Source organism: Chroicocephalus ridibundus, chromosome 2, assembly GCF_963924245.1.
Source record: "Chroicocephalus ridibundus chromosome 2, bChrRid1.1, whole genome shotgun sequence".
Taxonomy (NCBI): Eukaryota; Metazoa; Chordata; class Aves; order Charadriiformes; family Laridae; genus Chroicocephalus; species Chroicocephalus ridibundus.
The window spans coordinates 143,583,982-143,603,951 of NC_086285.1; the positions used below are offsets into that span (position 1 = coordinate 143,583,982).

Here is a 19,970-nt window from a genome sequence, read left to right on the forward strand (position 1 = left end):
TCACCAGGCCCTTGCAGCTGACCCAGAGTTTGGTGCATGACCAGCAAGCCTGGACTCTCCAGGTCATGCCGTGCAGGAGGGAGACCGCCACTCCCACGGAGGGAGGCTCTTCACAGAGTGTAAGTGGGGCGCCGAGCGAGTGGCACCCACAGGAGATGCTCTGATTCAAGCTGTCCTTCTCAGTACAAGAACATGGACCTGTTGGAGCATGTCCAGAGGAGGACCACGAAGATGATCAGAGGGCTGGAGTACCTCTCCTATGAAGGCAGGCTGAGAGAGTTGTGGGCTGTTCAGCCTGGAGAAGGCTCTGGGGAGACCTTATAGGGGCCTTTTAGTACCTAAAGGGGGCCTACAGGAAAGGTTGGGAGGGACTCCACCAGGGAGCGTAGTGACAGGATGAGGGGTACGGTTTTAAACTGAAGGAGGGGAGATTTAGATTAGATATTAGGAAGAAATGCTTTACCGTGAGGATGGTGAGATGCTGGAACAGGTTGCCCAGGGAGGTTGTGGATGCCCCATCCCTGGAAGTGTTCAAGGCCAGGCTGGATGGGGCTTTGAGCAACCTGGTCTAGTGGAAGGTGTCCGTGCCCATGGCAGGGGGAATGGAACTATATGGCCCTTCCAACCCAAACCATTCTATGATTAGGGCCCCGCAGCCTGTGTGGGCCCCTCTGAGGGCTCACGGTCCCTCTGGAGCTGGGCTGGCAGTGGGGGCGGCAGGGAACGGCACCTCGCTGCCCGTGAGACGTTAATGTGGCGGCTGCGAGGTGGGGTGGGCTGACAGAAGGCCGGAGCTTCGCGCCTCCCGGTGCCAGCCGCAGGGGCAGGCCCTCTACCTTCTCTTCCCCCGCCAGCAGCGGGGCCCCGCAGCCGCCTGCGCCTCGGTACGCGGCCGCCGCGCTCCGGCCGCCCCCCCTCGCTCTGCCGCCACAGTTCCGCTGGAGAAGGCGCCCGACGGCGGGAGCAAGAGCGGAGCGGCAGGAAGCGAGGGGCCGCTACGCTCCGCTCGCCGTGTTATGCGAGAGCGCTCCCGCCCCCGGGGCCGACGAGAGGCGGGGGACGGCAGAAGCGCGGGTGGGGCGGCGTCCCCCCGGAGAGAGCGGAGAGGGGCCCCGGCGGCGGGCGACGGCCGCAGGCCGGCGATGGAGGAAGGTGAGGGGGGCCGGCGGAGCGTGTGTCACCCTTATCCCCCTCCGCCGTCGGTGGGGCGGGCGGGGCTGCGGGCGGCCCTGTGCCGCCGTACCGGGTGTGAGGGGGCGCGCGCCTAACGGCCGCCTCGGCGGGGCCGCCGCCTCCTGCAGGCCGCCGAGCAGAGGGGCGGGGAGGTCGGGAGGTCGGTGCGGCCCCTGGCCGGGCCGGGCCGGGCCGGGGGCCGTGGCCGCTTCCCCGGGCGCAGGTCGGCGGTGGAGCTGCGGCCGGGGCTGGCGGTTTTGTGTCAGGGGCAGTAACGCGCGTACGAAGAAGGTGAAATGCCCCCCGGCGGGACTGGGGTCGGCCTCTCCCGGCAGGGCTGGTCCCACGGCGGCCGGTGGCCGTGCCGGGTCGGGCCGGACCGGACCGGACCGGACCCATCCCTCCTCGGCGGTCCCCCAGGGCCCCGCTGGCGAGGCCTCCTCTCCCCTGCCCAGGGCAGCCCACCGTTTGCAGCACCAAGCGGGAGGAAGCTGGGTGGATGGGGACCCAGAAACGTGGGGTCTGTTCCCTTGCCCACCGTTGCACCCCGGGGCAGCGTCTCGGCTCCGTGGATGCCTCCGTGCATGTGATTTTTCTCTGGCATCCCTTCCGTTTCCCCGTTTCTATGTTTTAGTTTGTCTCCTCTCTCACGTTTAGCCGCACACACAATCATTTTTTCTCCAGGTCTGTTTTGTGCTAACCGCCTTTGTGGGGACTGGGAGATGACATTCAGTTTTTTTGGGGAAACCAGCAGAAACGTGACTGCAAGTAGGCACCCAGGGACATGCAAGAGGAAAACTTGCCTGGCCTTCAAGGACAGGGAACTACTAGAGGGAGTCCAGCGGAGGACTGCAAAGATGATCAAGGGAATGGAGCACCTCTCTTATGAGGACAGGCTGAGACCTGGGTCTCCTTAGCCTGGAGAAGACCAAGAGGGGACCTCATTAATGCTTGTAAATATCTGAAGGGCAGGTGTCAAGAGGGTGGGGCCAGACTCTTTTCAGTGGTGCCCAGAAACAGAACAAGGGCCAACGGGCGCAAACTGGAACACAGGAAATTCCATCTCAACATAAGGGAGAACTTTACTTTGAGGGTGACAGCACTGGCACAGGCTGCCCAGAGAGATTGTGGAGTCTCCGTCTCTGGAGAAACTCAAAACCCGCCTGTCCAGCCTGCTCTAGGTGACCCTGGACTAGATGATCTCTGGAGGTCCCTTCCTCCAGAATCCCTACAATTCTGCGATTCTGTGAAAACAAGCATATGTGGTACTGTCCCATGGCATATACCAGCCTCTCAGCTGTTCTCAGCTGGGGTACTTTGAGCTGGACATGATTTCTGTTTATTTAAGTAGGTTGTTTGTCTTCCACAAATGTGTCCATCTTCTCTTGAATCTGTATAAACTGTTCGTTTACAGGACATTCTTTGAGTAGGAGTGGTCTACATAAAGGTGATGTGCGATGAACTGGTTCCTTTTAGCCTGACTCATTGGGTTTGTTTGATAACTTCTTGTTCCGGTATTAGAAAAGGAGGTGAATCACTGCTCTCTATTCAGCCTGTCTGTGCGCTTCACTAGCTTGTAGGCCTCTGGCATGTTTCTTTTGGTCATCCTCTTTCCCAGATTGAGGCACACTCAACTTGCATCCTTGTTCCTTGTATGGCAGCCATTGCACACCTTTGATCATCCTCGTGGCCCTTCTCTGAACGTTTCCCAGCTCTGTCTTATCCTTGTTTAGATGAGAGCACAAGAATTGCAGACAGTGCTCAATTTGCAGGCGAAAAGTGGATTAATATAGTGTCACACAGGAGCAATGAGTTATGCTTTTCTGCAATAGATACACAAAGATAAGTGGAATGCATGTTGTCTAAACAAGAGTTGAAAACAGTTGTACTGGGAACTTACAAGGAACTGGAAAGAAATCTTGGATGAAAAATTGTTTGCTGGATAGAGAGGTACTAGAGATTGTGTCATCAGTTCAAAATCCTACATTATTTTTAGTTGTCACCTTGTTTGACTCTCATTTCAGCCCATTTAAAGGATTCATGGAAGTGGAAACACAATTTTTCTTGTTTGAGGCAGGTGCAAATGAAACAAGTAGCATACTTGGATCTTTCTTTGTTGCTTTGAGGGGGGAATCTGTTGAGCAGTCTTCAAAACTGAGGTGAAGATCATTTGCTGACTGAGATACAGTTGTTTCAGAATTAGAATTTTAAATTCTTCTTTCTTTGGGACTTTTCTATTACTGCTGCTAACTCTAGACTTTATAAGTGTGTTATACTTTTAATATGGCTCACTTATCTATCAGAAAAGCAAAATAAATGTCTCCAATGTTCTCACTGCTGTTGCTCTAGTCATAACTAGAATGACGAGGGCAGACGGTGTCTTTCCAAGCACATATCTGCCAATTCTGGTGATCTAGGGTTTTTTCCTCACATTTTATTTCGTGTGGTACAAGTGATTTTTAATTGCGTGTTTGCCTTGCTGATTAACTTCATATGCATGACATGAAGAGATACTGGTGTATATTTCATTTCGGATTGACATAATGTGATAGTGAACACCCTAAACCTTGTTTTGTTTAATATCTTTCCAGTTCTTGTCTTGTTTAGAAAGGTACACATTTTCTGTTTGTTCCATGAAAAATGTTATCATAGAGATCTTGGTTTGCTCAGAATAATTTATAAAATGCTTTGAAAACCCTGTTAAAACACAAAAACAGGTGTCCTGATACAGGCAGACACCACTTTAACAGTTTATTTATGTTACTATCTCTAGTTTCGTTGGGCGTTAAAAGTAGACAGATTTAGACTAGAAGTAATATCCAACCGAGTAATTAAAAGCTTTGTTGTGGGATGTGAAGATTGAGACTTCAAGTTTGAAGTTGAATGGCTTTGTGAAAGAGCTGGTTTAAGCCCAGAGGAAATCAGTGGCTACAAAATGTCAGGCAATGTTGACAGTAGGTCAAACTGGAGAGCTAAAAATTCTGGAGTGTGACTTCCACTTAAACATTTTCATCACACTTCTAAAATTACATAAATGTTGTGGGGTGTCATCTTTAATATGGTAATTGTAACAGACTTTTTGCAATGAATCTTTTTGTATGGAGACTTTCACTCTGTGAAGCAGCTTTATTGCCTTTCAGACTGTAAAATAAATAGGCCAGGGCTTCTAACTGATGCTGTTTACAGAAAACTTAACAGAAGCCAAAGAAGCCGTCGGTCTTGTGATGTGATCTATATGGCCTAGCAGACTGGGCTTTTTAATTGCATGTTAGACCAAAAATTCATAGATCTGCTTAGTTCCAGTAGATCTGGAAACAGGGAAAAAAGTGGTATTTTAGTTGCTTTATAAAAGCTTTCACCATATGAATAACAGGCAGGTCTGTTTAAAAGCAATGGACTAGCCCAGTTTTTGTATTACAGTAATGTGTGTAGTACCCTTCTGTACTATACATCATAAAACCAGGATGAGAGTAGAATGGAATTGGCACCAATTTCTCCCAGTGTCTGTATCAGCTTATCTAAACTACTGCCTTCCTTCAGTTGTGTAATGCGTTCATCACGGAATAAACCAGTCAGCTTCCGGTTTGGGTTCTGGGTAATCCCAGAGTATGGCCTCAAAAAAAAAACATTTGATTTTATAAGGAATAACATAGGAATTGATTTCTGTATTGTTACAATTTTATTTCGGTTAGGCATATGACATATTTTAATTGAGTCTTTTGTCAAATATATCTGCTGTGGTATTGAATCAGTAGCAATAACTGGCTGTTACCTGCTGCTGTGTGGATTTCTCAGAGTGCAATTTTATGTATTGTGTTGCAATAACTTAAAAAAATGTCTTCAGGGGCAGCAGACCTGCGACAGAGAAAGAAGCAAAACTGCACGGAATCTGACAAAATGGCTCCAGAGGAGAGAAACAAAGAAAACTCAAAGCTGGGAAGATCGCCAAAATGTAAGCTACAGAATTTTTAGCCAACTTCTGATTCTTTTTCATTATTCTTTTACATTTTATGGGAAGATATTTGTAGCACAGTAATTTATAACAGGCTTATTTTGAATTAGATCTTTGAATGTTTAAGAAAAAACAGGCATGCACATTAGAATTCTTTAATAATGGCATTTTATGTATTGCAGAGTAAAATGGTTGTCCTGGATTGTTTCAGGTTGGGGGGTGGGGTGGGGGGGAAGAGAAAGGGGGAGAGGAAAGGGGTTAAGAATCTCACTGTTGTTTGAGTACAAACAAATATTTTAATTGCGCTTGGCATGATCTTTCGGTTGGGAAGCTGAAAGGCATGAAGTAATGGTACTGAAACACAAACAGACAGAAAGTCCTTACAGCTTTTCAAGAAACAGAACTAAAACCAGGTGTAGCGTTAGGTGAGTGCTCACCATGCTACCCAAAACTTTAATGTTAAGAGTGCATACTAACCTGAGGGAGCTGCAGGTGAAATAGACACCCATTGAAGGAGTTTGGTAAAGTTCACATTGGTTCCTCTCATATTTAAAAACCAAATGCAGAGTAGAATGTCTCAGTATTGATGTTAGATGTGGTATTGCCACCTCTTTCTGTTAATGTCTTTAAGAAGTTTGTGGTTTTTTGAGTAAAATCTAGAGTTCACTCTGTTTATTTGGAAGACACTTTCCCTTCTTGGAATTCATTTGAAAATTAAGCTCATTAGAATGGAGAGAAATTTGAAGTGTAGTGTCAGTATTTTATCTGAGAATCCTATGAAGCAGTGGTAACAACTGGGAAAGAAAACTGCAGGACAGGAATAACAAACCGTTTCTTGATGTATCTGTGCTGCTGATGGTATGATAATTCTGATGCCACTAAGTTCACTTGCTGTTCAGAAATTAATCATATTTAGGGCATACTGTTTGTTTCTAAGTCGTCTGGACTATTTTACCTTTTTCACTGTCCCTTTTCAGATATGTTAATTCAGCGTTTTGCGAAACTTTTCTTTGGCTGTCTTGCGGCAGTCACTAGCGGAATGATGTATGCTGTGTACCTCTCAACATATCATGAACGGAAATTCTGGTTTTCCAGCAGACAGGTAAAGAAAAAAGTTAAACTACTGAAACAAAAGCCAAATTGTGTCCTTGAAATAAAAGCTGATCCATGTCAGGTTGGAACTACTTGCTTGTAGAATCCCATGTCGTTCTAGTCAGGCCTGTCTTTGATATAGTATCTTTTTTTTCACTTCTTTTTTTTTTAAAAGTGTTTCTCCTACTAACAATAATCTTGTCTTGTTATGCTTTTATATGTTTTTCCATGCCATCCTTTATCATTGAAATAACTTTCTAAAATTTGGAGAAAAAAAAAAAGAAGCATACTGGGATTGCATAAGCTAAAAAACAGGAACGCATGTTTGGGTTTTTTTTGTTGTTGTTGTTTTGTTTTTTCTTGAAGAACAGTGTTATGTAGAGTGGAGTATGGAAAGTTGAATGAAATTCAGGTTTGTGAACATGAAAGGATCCTGTGGATCTTGTGCAGATTTATGATGTGGTTTTGAGTTGCTCTGATTCTGAGCATGTTTGCTAAGTTATAGAGAGCATTATATACCTGACAGAGGTGCTGTGAAGATTAATGTTTTGAGGAATACTTCGAAGATGTACAGTGGAGTCATAACCATGTACTGTATTACAAAACCAGTCTATCTGAAAATATATAGTCTTTTATGGGAAGAGATTGCAGGAGGTGAATATATATTTTTTTTTCTAGGAACTTGAACGAGAAATTACATTTCAGGGTGACAGCGCCATTTATTACTCATTCTATAAAGAACTGCTAAAGGCTCCTTCCTTTGAAAGAGGTACAAAACCCGTTTATTTTATTAACCTTGAAAAGTCCTGTTCCTTTTGGAGACAGTAAAAAAACTCATGCAGACTGGGGAGACTGATTTTATAATCGTCTATAGGTATATCAGTCAGATTAGTTAAACACTGCATGCTGACGTAACTTTTCAGTGCCTTCTAAAAAACAATATTCAACTATTTTGTATTCCAGTGGATTGCCTTTAGTCAATACTCTGGAATAGGATTATTACTCTCATATTGCCCCATATGGAAGTTTTCTTTAGGTTTGCCTATGCTACATAGGGGATTTTTTGCCATGTAAGCATAATTGATCTTTAATTTGGGAACGGGGGATGGAAGTGACTGTTTTCCATACTTTGTCAGAAGATGGTACGGTTTCTGTCAAGAGTTGATCTGCTCAGTCCTGTCCCTGATGGAGGTTTCTACTCCTGTTAACTCTGACGAATAGATGTTGATGAGCGCTGAGTGATGGGGACAGAAAACAGGAGGGAGAATAAACTGGGTGGCAGTGGTCTCTCCTCCCTTTGCGCTCCTGCTCTTTATCCTACATTGGCTCAGGAGCTCACTGATCCCAAGTCCCTAAACCAGCATAAAACTAAAGCAATGAAAAGAAGATGGAACGCTTTTGTGCTAGTTTAGTGAGTACAGGAGGCCACCTGGGCCTCACGTGGGGAAGAGGCAAGAACTCCAGGAGAGAAGGAGGAGTGAACAACCCTGTCTCACAGAGGTCAGCCATTGCATTAGTTCAGTCCCCTCGTGAAACCTCATCTGAAGCCAGTTAAACTTTGTAGGTATAGTTTTATTGGTTAACAGCCCGGCTGATGTGTAGCTCGTCAGCAATATATAGTAGGTCTTTGGCACAGTCAGTTCCTCATTATCTCTGTGGAGATTACCCATGTGGGTAGATGGACTGCCTCATTCAGGCGTGCTGCCTCTGCAAACAGACAGACTCGGGTGTCTACTAGGTATTATGGGGGCACCCAGTTTTCAAAGTTGTATCATTGCTGTGCTGAACCCCGTTATAAGTCCTGCAGGACCTGGTTCGGCCTGGAGAGAGCCCACTGCAGACCACACACCAAGATATGCACAGAGCTGAAAAGAGTAATCTTGTTTGTCTGTTGGGTTTTTTGTCCTTTTTTTTTTCCCCCATTCTCTAATTTGGTTTATTTTACCTCTTCCCTTTGTTGTCCTAAGCAATGATTTTTTTTAATTATAGTATCTCAGAATGATGTATCCTTCAAGTATACCAGCTTCAATTTCATCTCAATCCCATACAAAGGCGTATTGTGTTAAGTGAGTGATTCTTAGAAGTCTCAAAAAGGCAGGGCTGAAAAAGGTGACGAGGCCATCGTATCTGACGTCTTTGTGGAGACAGGTTTAATACATTGTTCTCATCCCTGTTAGATCTTTGTCTCACTTTTTAAGAACTTCCTGTGAAGGTGATCTGTAGGTAGCTGGTTCCAGGGCTGCATCAGTGTGTTACTGAAAAGACTATGCTTCAGCTGGTTAGTTTTGGGCCTTCTATTTAAAGGGTAGATCAAAAAATGGTAATAACTGTGTTGCTAAATTGGTAGGGCAGAATGGCACCTGTCACAGAAATTTCTCCTTTCTTTAAAATTAGGAGTGGTGAATCAATTAGCAGCTTTAATGATCAAATCTGTTTCCCCCTACCTGTGAGTACACTTTCACCTCTTTTAAGAACAGCGGTATTAAGTGATTCCAAGAATAATGTATTTTTTTTGTCTATAGGTGTTTATGAGTTGACACACAACAATAAGACAGTATCACTGAAGACGATAAATGCCGTCCAGCAAATGACTTTGTACCCAGAGTTGATTGCTAGTGTTTTATATCAAGCATCTGGTAGCGAAGTATGTGCATTTCTCCTACTTTCTGTGCTTTCATTATGGTTGTGTATGGGTGCGTATGAGACTTTCTATGCTGTATACAATAAATACATGCAATTTTTGTTGAATGAATTGAGCTAAGCCTCTCACCAGGTTCAGGTTCTCCTCAATTCTGGTCAGTCTCTGGCATAAGATTTTGGGGGTTTATATGCACTAAACTTTTCTGTCTGTAATTCTTTACATCTACAAACTGTGTAGAAATGTGAAGAGTATCTGTGCTATCCATTAAAAACAGGAAAGTTAGTTCCTTTGGAGTACAGAAGTCTATTATAGTGGTACCTGTCTCTACTCATTCCCATATAGGTAAAAGGGAAAAACACTTTTGTAGATAAAGCTTTTGTCTCTCTCTGCTCTACTTGGGCTTTGTTCTGCTTACACTGCATACTTGTGTCCTTTCTCATTTATCTTTTTTTAATTATTATTTATTTATTTTATATATGCTTCTCTGTGTTTGGAACCGTTTTGCCACATCTTTACTTCTCTAAGTTCCTCCCCAACATAATTTCTTCCAGTAGTCCTTTGAACTTTATATCTTACTGCAGTATAGATTTATTAGATCTGACACATACAATGTTCATGCTAAAGCCAATACAAAAATCATGGCACTAGCAAGCTGAGTCCTGAAATATGCTCTTAATTCACGCCGCTTTGTTTTCCCTGAGCCCAAAATAAAAGCATGCTCCATACTTTTCTAGAACAGGGGCCGTCACTTACCTGCTTGTAAAGCACCTAGCACACTGTTAGCAGTATGCAAATAGTAAATAGTAATCATTTCCAGCTTCAGCTCAGTTGCCGCTATGTCTCTTCGTTTTTATTTGTAATTTCAGGAAGTTATTGAACCAGTGTATTTCTACATTGGTATAGTTTTTGGACTGCAGGGAATTTATGTGACTGCATTGTTTGTAACCAGTTGGGTTATGAGTGGGACTTGGCTGGCAGGAATGCTGACTGTAGCATGGTTCATTATTAACAGGTAAGAAAAACATCTTTATACAATCTAGTTTGTCAATAAGACATTTTAAAGTATTAGAGCAGATTGGAATGCTTTCTATTAAACTTTGTGTTCTCATTGTGAGAGCAAACCCTTACACTGAATACAAAACATTTCCCAGAGATGCACTGATTCTCATGATTCTTTTACTAATGGAAAGGCCTCCTGTTGTCCAAACCATCCAGGCTGCCAGTTGAACTGACTTTATGTATTTGTGTGAATATGGGAGTATTCTCACACAATTCCACTTTGCAAAAAAATTTCCTCAGAAGGTTTTGGTTTTGTGCTGGTGAAGAATGGGAACAAATTTTCAAAGTCGCTGTAAAACAGAATTGCTTTCTGTGGCCAGCTCTAACTGTTGTGATGGTTGTTTTGTTGCTTAGAAGGAAATGACCGAGTGCATTTTACTTGTAAAGAGTCTTTGATTTTTTTTTTTTAAATCTGCTTTTTATAGTGTTTTTTTCTTCAAAGTGGAATCTTTGTAGATGATTCTGATCTCAAGATTTTTTTTTATTTTAAGATATTTCACAATTATAGGGAGCCTCATTTGGGCAATGAGAACTTGTGTTCAGTTCCTGATTTGTCACCAAGTAGCTCTGAGGCTTTCTATGAACTTGAGAGCACTTGAAAGAAAAGAGCTATGGAGGACTAAAATGTTAGAGATATACCTTTAAAGTTGAACTGTGGGGAAACATCTTTCAGGAGTGTGAAGTCATCATGACCAATTCTGTGATTAGTAGCTAAAAATACTGTTCATCAAGCTGGTGTGAACAGTGGAAAGTAGGGAAAATGGTGAATAAATCTGTATTTTTTTCAACAGCAAAGAAGATTAAACACTGTTACCAAATTGAAAGGTCCAGTAGTTAAAAAAGCTCCAAATATGCCTCTGTAAGAGGCTTCAGAGGTAAAAATGAAAGGTGACGCTTTCAAATATCTAAATGATAAAGGAGATAGAGGCTCCTTTTTAAAAGCATAGTAGACACAAAGACGACTATGTACCTCTGAAACTGATGCTTTTGATCACATTTGAAAGTGTGACTTGTGCTTCTAAGTCACTTTAGCACTTTTTAAAACTTCCTCCTACAGCTCTAATTGTGCAGATACTGTCAAGTCATTCCATGAGAAGACCCTGCTGCTGTTCTGGCCCGTGCTCCCCATCCGTCTTTAATCTTTTGTTTTGCTGGGCAGAATTTTCCCTGTAGACAGAGTATCTGCTGGTGCTGCTGCTAAGAGGGAGCACTACTTTGGATTAAGTATGTTGTGCTCAACCACATAAATCACTTATTTAAAACATATTGTATGAGAACTGAAAGGAGTCTTTTCTCTCAGCTATGAGCTGATTTTCATCGCAATGTGAAAAGCTGCTGTTACGGCAGTGGTCCCCTGCCTATGGACATAAGACCATTTAGCACTGCTCGTGGCCAAAGAAAGCACCGTTGTCACGGTGCAGGTTGGCAGAAGCAGTGTGTGATGCGTCCAGCTCGCACAGTGTTGTGGTGGGTCAGAAAAGGCTGGAGGCAGATGCTTTTTGGCTTCAGTCCTATAAATGCTACCTAGTAAGGAGACCTGCTGAGTAAAGTCAAGTAAGGATTGGACCTTCCATGCTGGTATTAAACTTGTGACCTGTATCAGCAGTGAAATTGTGTCAGTATTACTTTACACCTAATACGGGAATAGTTTGCTTGCAAGGCCACACTGATAACTAGAAGTGACATTTAGGCTTTCCTTGATATTTTTGTTCTGTAAATCTTTTAATAATTTTGTTTCTCTGTACTTTATTGTAGGACAGATACAACAAGAATTGATTACTCCATACCATCAAGGGAAAATTGGGCTTTGCCGTATTTTGCATGTCAAGTAGCGGCTCTCACAGGCTATTTAAAAAAAAACCTAAATTGTTCTGCTGAGGTAAAGCAAAATTAATTTCTTAATAAAGAGTTGCTGGTAGAACTGTGCTCTAGAGTAGTTACTTCTGTCGCTATTGCCCCACAACACAGAAAACAGCAGATGTTTCGTTTGTTCTTTTCAAATCAGCCACTTGGATTTCACCTAGGCATGTGCAGTTTTTGCTAAGTGACTTGTGCCCTGCCCTGTTATGCCCCCATGAGGGTTCAAAAAGAACAGTGATAATGATAAAGCTCAATGGTAATGAGCTGTGTGCTGTCTTTTTAAAATTAACTGATGCGGAATTTTTCTCACTGTGTAAACTATTTTGTTGCTCTTCCTGTTGCTCGGAGAAGATAGTAGTAACGTCCTTTCACAGTCTCTCTGTCAAAGATGTTTATTCTGATTGGCTTTAAATGTTTTTGAATGTTTCAGTAATTACTTTCTTCCATCTGAGAACACTTTAAATATGTCTGAAGTCAATATTTTAATTATTTCCTAAAATAATAATTAATTTTCATAGTTTATGTTTTAATGACCTCTCAGTTACTTAGTGACAGAGATGCATAGGTATGAAATTAATGCTTTTTTTTGTTTTTCTTTTTACCTCTAGAAGTTTTGTTACCTTTTGGTGAGTGCTTCAACATATACCTTCATGATGATGTGGGAGTACAGTCATTATCTCCTGTTTGTCCAGGCTGTTTCTCTTTTTCTGCTAGACAGCTTTTCCCTGGCACAGACAGAGAAGGTATTAGAACTCTTCAACCTACTGATAGTTGGGATCTTAAAAATGTCTTAAATACAACCTCAGAGGCGCCCGCCATTACTGCTCAGGAGCTCCAAAGGGTGCAGACTGAGTGATGACTTGAGTGTCTTGCAGCCTGCATCCAGATGAAGCACATGTCATGTCCATTGGAAAAATAAAATGGCTTTAAACTCACTCTCTTTTGGACTACTGTGTTTGGGACAGCTTTCCTAAGCAAAGGGTCAGAAACTAAACAAAGCTTCTGGGACCTGAAACATCCTTGGAGAGCTGAAAGAATGATGAATGATACTCAGTCATGCATCCTTTTTGGCCCGCTTACCTCTTCTTTTCCTTTCCCTATTCACAGTAGGATGGGGCTGACCAGAAAACTGCTCTGTTGGCTCTGTGCAGTTAAGGGGCTCATTTTCACCCTGAATGGCCTGCCCTGTACTGATTTAGCCAACAAATAGGCTAGACAGATGCTGAAGGCCAATTGATTTTTCAATTCAGTACAAGAAAGTATTTGAATTTATTCTGCAAAAATGGTTCTTAGAAATGTTGGAACAATAAGGCATTTTTGCTCTGTGTGTTGCAATGCTGTAACTGCTACTTTGTACATGTGTGCCTTCTAGTTTTGTTAGATGTAGCTTCCATTTCAAACTGCACGCAATTCTAGTTCATCACCTCTTCTTTCAATTGCTTTTTTTTCTGTTCCTCATCAGTGGGAAATGTTTGAGCTATTTAGTTCAAAGCAGGGTCCTTAAAATATAAGGGAGAAGACGGGTGTTTTGGTAAAAGTCTAAAAAATCAATTATCGGGGTTTATAAGATCTGCTTATCAATTAAGAAAATAACAAAGTATCAGTAACAGTCTGTGTATTCCTGAGATAGGTTAAATGAACAAATTATTGTGAGGGCAAGGAAAGTGCATGTTTCCAATAGCTTTTTCTCACAAATTCTGTGTTTTCATACTGTTCTGTTGTGGTTACTGCTTCATGCTGCATCACAGTGAGGTGTTGCACAACAGGGAGACCTTTTAAAATACTAGTACTTCTGGCATTTTTACAGAATTCTTGTGAAGGAATTGTGCTGTAGTTAGTCAGGCTGACCAGGATCATTTTGGTGTGAAATGCTTTGCAGAGCTAAACAGTACGCTGCTAGATTCATGAGTTGGAGGGTAGAGATCCATTAATCCCCTGATTAACAGAGGAATGGAGTGAGCCATCTACTGCTCTAAAAAGCAAGACGTATATCCACTGTAATTTCATTTTATTGTGTTTTATTTTGTTTCTTCGACAGGTGCATGAAGTATACAAAATCTACTTGTTTTCTCTCTTCTTGGGGTACCTTTTGCAGTTTGAAAATTCAGCCTTACTAGTGTCACCATTACTGAGTCTTGTAGCAGCTTTAATGTTCTCTAAATGCCTTCAGGTAATGAGATTCTCCTCTGACTCTGAGTGTAGTTTTTATTCTTTAAACTGAACTCCAAATGATATGGCATTCTTAAAATATTTTTGCAGATGAATATGAAAAAAGGTACATTTTTGTCAAGATTACTGAAAGTAATGTACATCTATTTGGTACTTACAATAACAGTGACAGTAAACTTCTTACTAAAGGTAAGATTCCTCTTTAAAAAGTGATTTTAATTGTCAAAATCTAAATGGAAAGTTGCAGATGCATCTTGGAAAAATCTTTTGGAGTGTTGCTTATCTTGCTGATCTGAGAGTTCATGGCAAATTGGAGTACTAAAAATTGAGTCATTCTGTGTCTATATAAAAAGTGTTTAACAAATGAAGCAGCTGGGTTTTGTTGGGGTTTCGGTCTTTTGGATGAGGTTAAAGCATAGTATAGAAATAGTCTTTAAATCACACTTTAGCTATTTCATAAATGTGGTTTTTGTTAGAACTTGGATGGCCTCTACAAACTGGTCTGAATGTTAAAACAATATTTGTGCACGGAGAAGACTTAGTAGCCAGATATGAATAGTCTCAGGGTAGATGTTAATTTTCAATTAAATTTCAGTGAGAACATGGGAACAGAGACCTTCACTTAGTGTAGGAGTCAGCTAGGAGTTGAGATTACACAATGGGATTTTAGCCTGACCTTGTATTTTGATTAGCTACTCCCTTTTGCTGGTTCTAGTCTTTCACATAATTTATTATGCTTTTCCTCTATGTCTCAAACTCACCCTGGTTCTGTTAATTAACGGTGTTGACTTAAAAATAAAGAAGCTAGTGAACCCTAAAAAGTTTGAGAGAATGCTCAGATCAGATTTTTTTCTTGTGCCATTCAGACTGGCTAGCCTTGCTGTATCTCCATGAAAGTAAAATCTAACTTTGAAAAATATGAGTTAAATTACGTAGACAGTACACATAACTTCTGGCTGCTCAAACAATTTATGTGAAGATTACAAATACTCATAACTTTTGCTAGGCTGCAGTCCTATTGTTTAGTGGAGCCAAACGCAATGTTCTTTGGCTTGCTTGGGGGTAAGTTACGTCTGTTTTTCATGATCCTTTTTGCACTGCTTGGTAGTCTTTTGACAATTTATTGACAGCTTTTCACTTGTCCTCCTGTTGGGGTACCTGGAGGGAATGGTATTCTCAAGGCAACTCTAAAGATAGTTGGGTTTTTTTAAAGTGAAGATTTACAATACCACACCGGTACCATAATTGGCACACACTTAATCCAATTTGTTAGTTTTAACTAAATCCTGAATAGTTGATTGTTCCCTGCCATTTTGTAATCTGAATGAAGTGACTATGTGAAAGCTGCATCCAGCACTGGATAAGATTTTTCTCTGCTAAATTAATCTTTCAGATGTTTGTTCCTCATAAAGAAAATGAGCATTTGCTGAAGTTCATTGAAGTAAAACTTGGCTTAAACACAACTAAGTAAGTTTTTAAACTCTTTACACCTTCTAAGATATCCGAACTTCTGAAACTGCTCTGAGAAGTATAAAATTTCAGTGGCTTGTGAGAATTTTATAGAGGAGTTAGGGAAACGGTTTCTATTTGTCGCCTGGTTTTAAGATTGAATTTTAAAAAATATTCCTCTACAGAATTTACTTAGGATTTTGAGGTTTCTGAGGCACCTCAATATTTTTCATGCTGTGGGGTGAAAGCATTTCATAGATTTTTGTTTTCGTTTGATGTTGAAGAGCAAAAACTTCCTGTACTCTGTCTACTGTTTCTAATAAGGCTTGAAAGCAAAGATAATAGGGTAAAAGTGGTGGTAGTAACTATTTATAGCCTGGAAAAGAAAGGGCTCTGAAGAGAGTCATGAACTATCGATACTATCTCGAAACAGGGTTTTATTTTTAGTTTTGTAAGAATAACGCCCCCAAAAAACCCTCTGTATGTTTCGGAAGAAACTAGGACGAGGGACAACTTAAAAGTCAGAGGGAATTGTTGGGACTGTAAGAAAAACGCTTGCATCTGTAAAAGAGATAAAGTTGGTCTACAAGAAGAAGACATCATGGCTACAGATTTTCTGGAAAACTTCAAATGGAGTATTGGTAAGGACTGAGACACTGCCTGAACCCAAGCCAAGACTTGCAATTCTGTGCAGGAATTGAGACACTCTCCTGGGAACTGCATCTCTCTTACAAAGCTACTTCATGACCTTTCAGGGAAAGAAGTGGAAAATGACATCACACGTAACTGCAATTGTTGGGGAATTTTTGGAAGACAACATGTAACGGCGTTGACTAAAATGCATTGCTTAACACACATATATGCATGTTCTTAAGTGTTTTGCAAGAAAAGAGAGGACTGCTTCTGGTCAGAATTTCAGTTTATTCAGCTATCAGGTGTTACAGATTTTATCCCCTCTCCTCCTGGGACTTGCTACATGTTACTTTCCAGGATGTCAGACTCTGCAATGAAGCCGGTGATTGAGACAAACTGAGTGGAACTATGCCTAGAAAATTGTGTAACTGTGGGTTGGAGTTATGGTTTGCAGCACAAGAGCTTCAAGATCTGTCTTTTAAGGCCAGTTTGGACATGCCCAGCTGTTAATCTTTAAACTGATTCTGTCTAATTGAAAGTGGTTCAGTTCTCTAGTCTTCCCTTGGGGAGAAAGATAAAGAAAAGAGGGAGGAAAGCAAAACAAAATAAGGCAAGAATGCATTCATGGCATCACATGCTGCACCACTTCCAGTTGAGAATACACAATGATGGTGCTTCTTGGCAGAGTATATAATCTTTCTGCTCATTAATTGGGAACGAAGAATGATCGAGTGGGTTCGGCTACAGAACTAGAATTTCAGTATTAAGGATTCTATTCTTGGCAGTGCCTCGGGCTTGTTTGTGATCTCAGATGACCACTTTCCCTTCTTCATCTCCCCATTTGGAATGAGGACAAGCATACCTTCTTGCATCAATATCTCTAAAACCTTAATCCACTGTGACAAAGAAATGCTTTGTGGTCCCCATAATGGAGTTATATGGGAGGCTGGGGTTTTGTCATATAAAAGAGTTGTAGTCTGGTCTCACAGATTCTTTTTTGGAAGATAAGCTTTTATTCTAGTGTACTTGCAAAGCAATTTCAAATGATAAAAGCATAGCTTCTCAAAGATTAGTTTCAAATAGTTTCCTATTACATGAATAGGTTAAACTGCGATTGGTTGTGTGCTGTGTTGGGGTTTTTTTCTGATCTGTGGGGTATTGTTGTTGTTTTTAATGGGATGTTTTTTGCCTTACTAGGAATTTTACAATGAATTGGCTCCTTTGTCAAGAATCTCTTCAGGCACCCTCCCAAGACTTTTTTTTGCGACTAACACAGTCATCACTGTTGCCTTTCTATATTTTAGTATTAATTATCTGCCTTTTTTCTGTAACTCAGGTCATTTTTAGGAGAATATGGTAAGTGACTTATTTATACTGAAAAATAAGAAATTAAAAATAAGCGGTTCACAGATGTCTAAGTGAATGGTCATGATGTTGTTTCAAAGTTTGTTGCACCATTGAGCTTGCAGGGTGTGAGCACCAGTGGAAAGGCCCACCAGAGGCTCCTAAAGAAAGTCCTTTAGTGACAAGCTTCTTGAGCATCCCTCCAGTCAGGACAGGGAGTTGTCATTGGTTTGTTTTCCAATAGGTGCAAGTCCTGCAGAGCTCTGGTTAATGTTTTGTGATATGTTTATGTCTCTTCCTATTGCCAAGGAGAAAGATATTTTGTCTGTTTTCCCCTTCCAACAGCAAAGTTATCTGACTGTTGATAGAGAATTTATTTCCCTGTTTTGGGTTTGGTGTTTTTTTTGGTTTTGGTTTTTTGGGGTTTTTTTTCCAAGTTTACGTACTGTGAAGGATGAGATGGGTGGATGGGTGGAGTCGAGAGGATTTCAGATTTCTAATGCTTCACTGTTTTTTGGGGTTTTTTAAAACTCTTGTTTACTGTGATAAGGTCCATCAGCCTTTGCTGCTCAGAACAGAGCTGAAGTAAAACTGACTCAATTATTTTTAGTTTCACAGTGATTCACAGTTCCCTTGAGAGAACAGCTAGTGGAGCTGTCTGTTTACAGACTAAGAATAGCAGCACTGTAGATCCTAGCGTAACTTGTCTTGGAAACTCAATGGCTAGGAAATTACCTCTTCCTGGTAGAAGATGAATGGTGTAACTTCTGTGGCATTAGGGCAAATTTCTTCTTTGTCTACAGCAAAAATCAATAGATTTTTTTTCAAGGAACAAGATTTCTAATAGATAAAGATTATACAGCTATAAATGAAAATGTTTGTCAGGTTGGGTGTGTGGCAGTGTATTCAAAACAGTGAAAACAACTTTGATTTTTTGCTGGTGATTGAAATAGCTATTTCAGTGACTCCATTATGTCCAACAGCTTTTTAAAGAAAAGCTTAAAATAAACCTTCTTCCCCTTCATTTTTTTTTTTTTTTTTAATTTTGAAGCAGTTAATAATCTCAAATATTTTTCAATTTGTTGTGAGAAAGCTTATTATAAAATTGTAACCTGAAATCACATCATGGTAGAATAAAATGTTGTCTATTGTGTGCCTTGCAATCTCATTTGTCGAAAGACATCTGTTGTAAGATTTTGGTTATGATTTTTATTTATAATGTATTACTAGAATTTTTAATAATAGGACTAAAAACTGGTTTTGTTATCTTTCTTTGTCATAAAAGGGTGTACACATTCCATACGCAATTATCATCCTACAGATTCTGTAATTCTTTGCCAAGCTAATGATATGAAGAAACTTACTTAGAGTGCACGTACAGCATGCTTCATCTACATGTTTGCGGAGTGTGCATGCTCTTAAATTAGACTGTCTCTTGTTGCTGAATTACCTTAAAATAGGATTTATGGTCATAGGCAGTGATCCCATTGTATTAATTCACATCCATTGCTCCAGAGAGGTTACAGTCCAAAACAAGGGACAGCGGGTACTGATAGATCATTGATGAAGTACAAAAACCAAATAAGCAGTGCAACAATACTGTATGATATGACACAGAGTGATCTCAGTATACTGCTGACTTAATGGTCATAAAAGTATTCTTATTGGCACCTTTGCCTGAGATAATGTCTGAATTAAGTGATGTCTCGTTTTCTCCAACTGCAGTGGTGAACCACTGAAAGAGACAGTTAAACTTGAGGATGGTCGAATTGGAGAGAGGCCAGAAATAGTTTATCATGTAATTCACACAATTTTACTTGGTTGTCTAGCGATGTGTTTGGAAGGGTAAGTCTGATTTTGATGTATCTCTTTTGAAAGCAACAGAGAGTTCCTAACTGGACGTGATACACCATTCACCCCTCTGAAATTCACCCCTTTTCAGAAATGTATTTGGCATATAGTTGTACTCAGTAGGGGAGAGATTTGACTATAGAGTGGATACAGGTGTATGATAAATTGTGCTTGGTCTCTTTAATGTTTTTTCCAAGCTTTAATGCAGCCAAAATCTGAGACATTAATTGAAGCAAATTTGTATCACTTTCTTTATGATATTTAAGTGTAATTTAAGTGTGCTGTAATTCTTTTAATATTGTATTCTAGCAAGATCTTGTGTTCTAGCAAGATCTTGTGTTTTGATGAACAGTGTATGTTCTGGATTATTGGGACATGGAAGATTTCTTATCCATCTTCTCGTGTCTAGGCTAGCGTGAAGTATACCTTTTCGTGGCATGATGAAGCAGTAGTAAAACTATTTTTCAAAGATATTGTGTTAGTCCGTAAAATTACAGAAGCTAATAATGTTTGGAAGACATTATTGTTCTAATCTTGGCTCTCAGCTAAATCAGCTTGAAGGTGGTAGACTTGTGTTTGTGTTATGCTCATCATCCTAAAATCTGAATATTCACAAATTCTTAAAGTGAGCAGACTGTTGTGTTACCATGTAGTTGTCTTAACTTGATTAGTCTATCCTTAAGAGGCAGACAATACCAGCAAATCGTAAATTGTTTTTTAAATATTTTCCTTTCCTTTCTTCAGGAA

At 40.8% G+C, this 19,970-nt stretch overlaps 1 protein-coding gene across 1 annotated transcript in view; it reads left to right on the top strand.

The window, feature by feature from the left end:
* The first annotated feature begins 712 nt into the window (after window positions 1-712).
* The window catches only part of DPY19L4 (dpy-19 like 4), a 30,930-nt gene continuing 11,672 nt past the window's right edge, over window positions 713-19,970 (top strand). Inside the window, exons 1-13 of the mRNA XM_063327210.1 lie at window positions 713-1,152; window positions 5,018-5,125; window positions 6,103-6,227; window positions 6,896-6,986; window positions 8,740-8,861; window positions 9,725-9,870; window positions 11,673-11,796; window positions 12,386-12,520; window positions 13,816-13,947; window positions 14,037-14,135; window positions 15,340-15,413; window positions 17,226-17,384; window positions 19,098-19,217. Coding sequence (XP_063183280.1) covers window positions 1,017-1,152; window positions 5,018-5,125; window positions 6,103-6,227; window positions 6,896-6,986; window positions 8,740-8,861; window positions 9,725-9,870; window positions 11,673-11,796; window positions 12,386-12,520; window positions 13,816-13,947; window positions 14,037-14,135; window positions 15,340-15,413; window positions 17,226-17,384; window positions 19,098-19,217 — 1,571 coding nt within the window. The 5' untranslated portion in view covers window positions 713-1,016. The remainder of the gene's footprint in view (window positions 1,153-5,017; window positions 5,126-6,102; window positions 6,228-6,895; window positions 6,987-8,739; window positions 8,862-9,724; window positions 9,871-11,672; window positions 11,797-12,385; window positions 12,521-13,815; window positions 13,948-14,036; window positions 14,136-15,339; window positions 15,414-17,225; window positions 17,385-19,097; window positions 19,218-19,970) is intronic.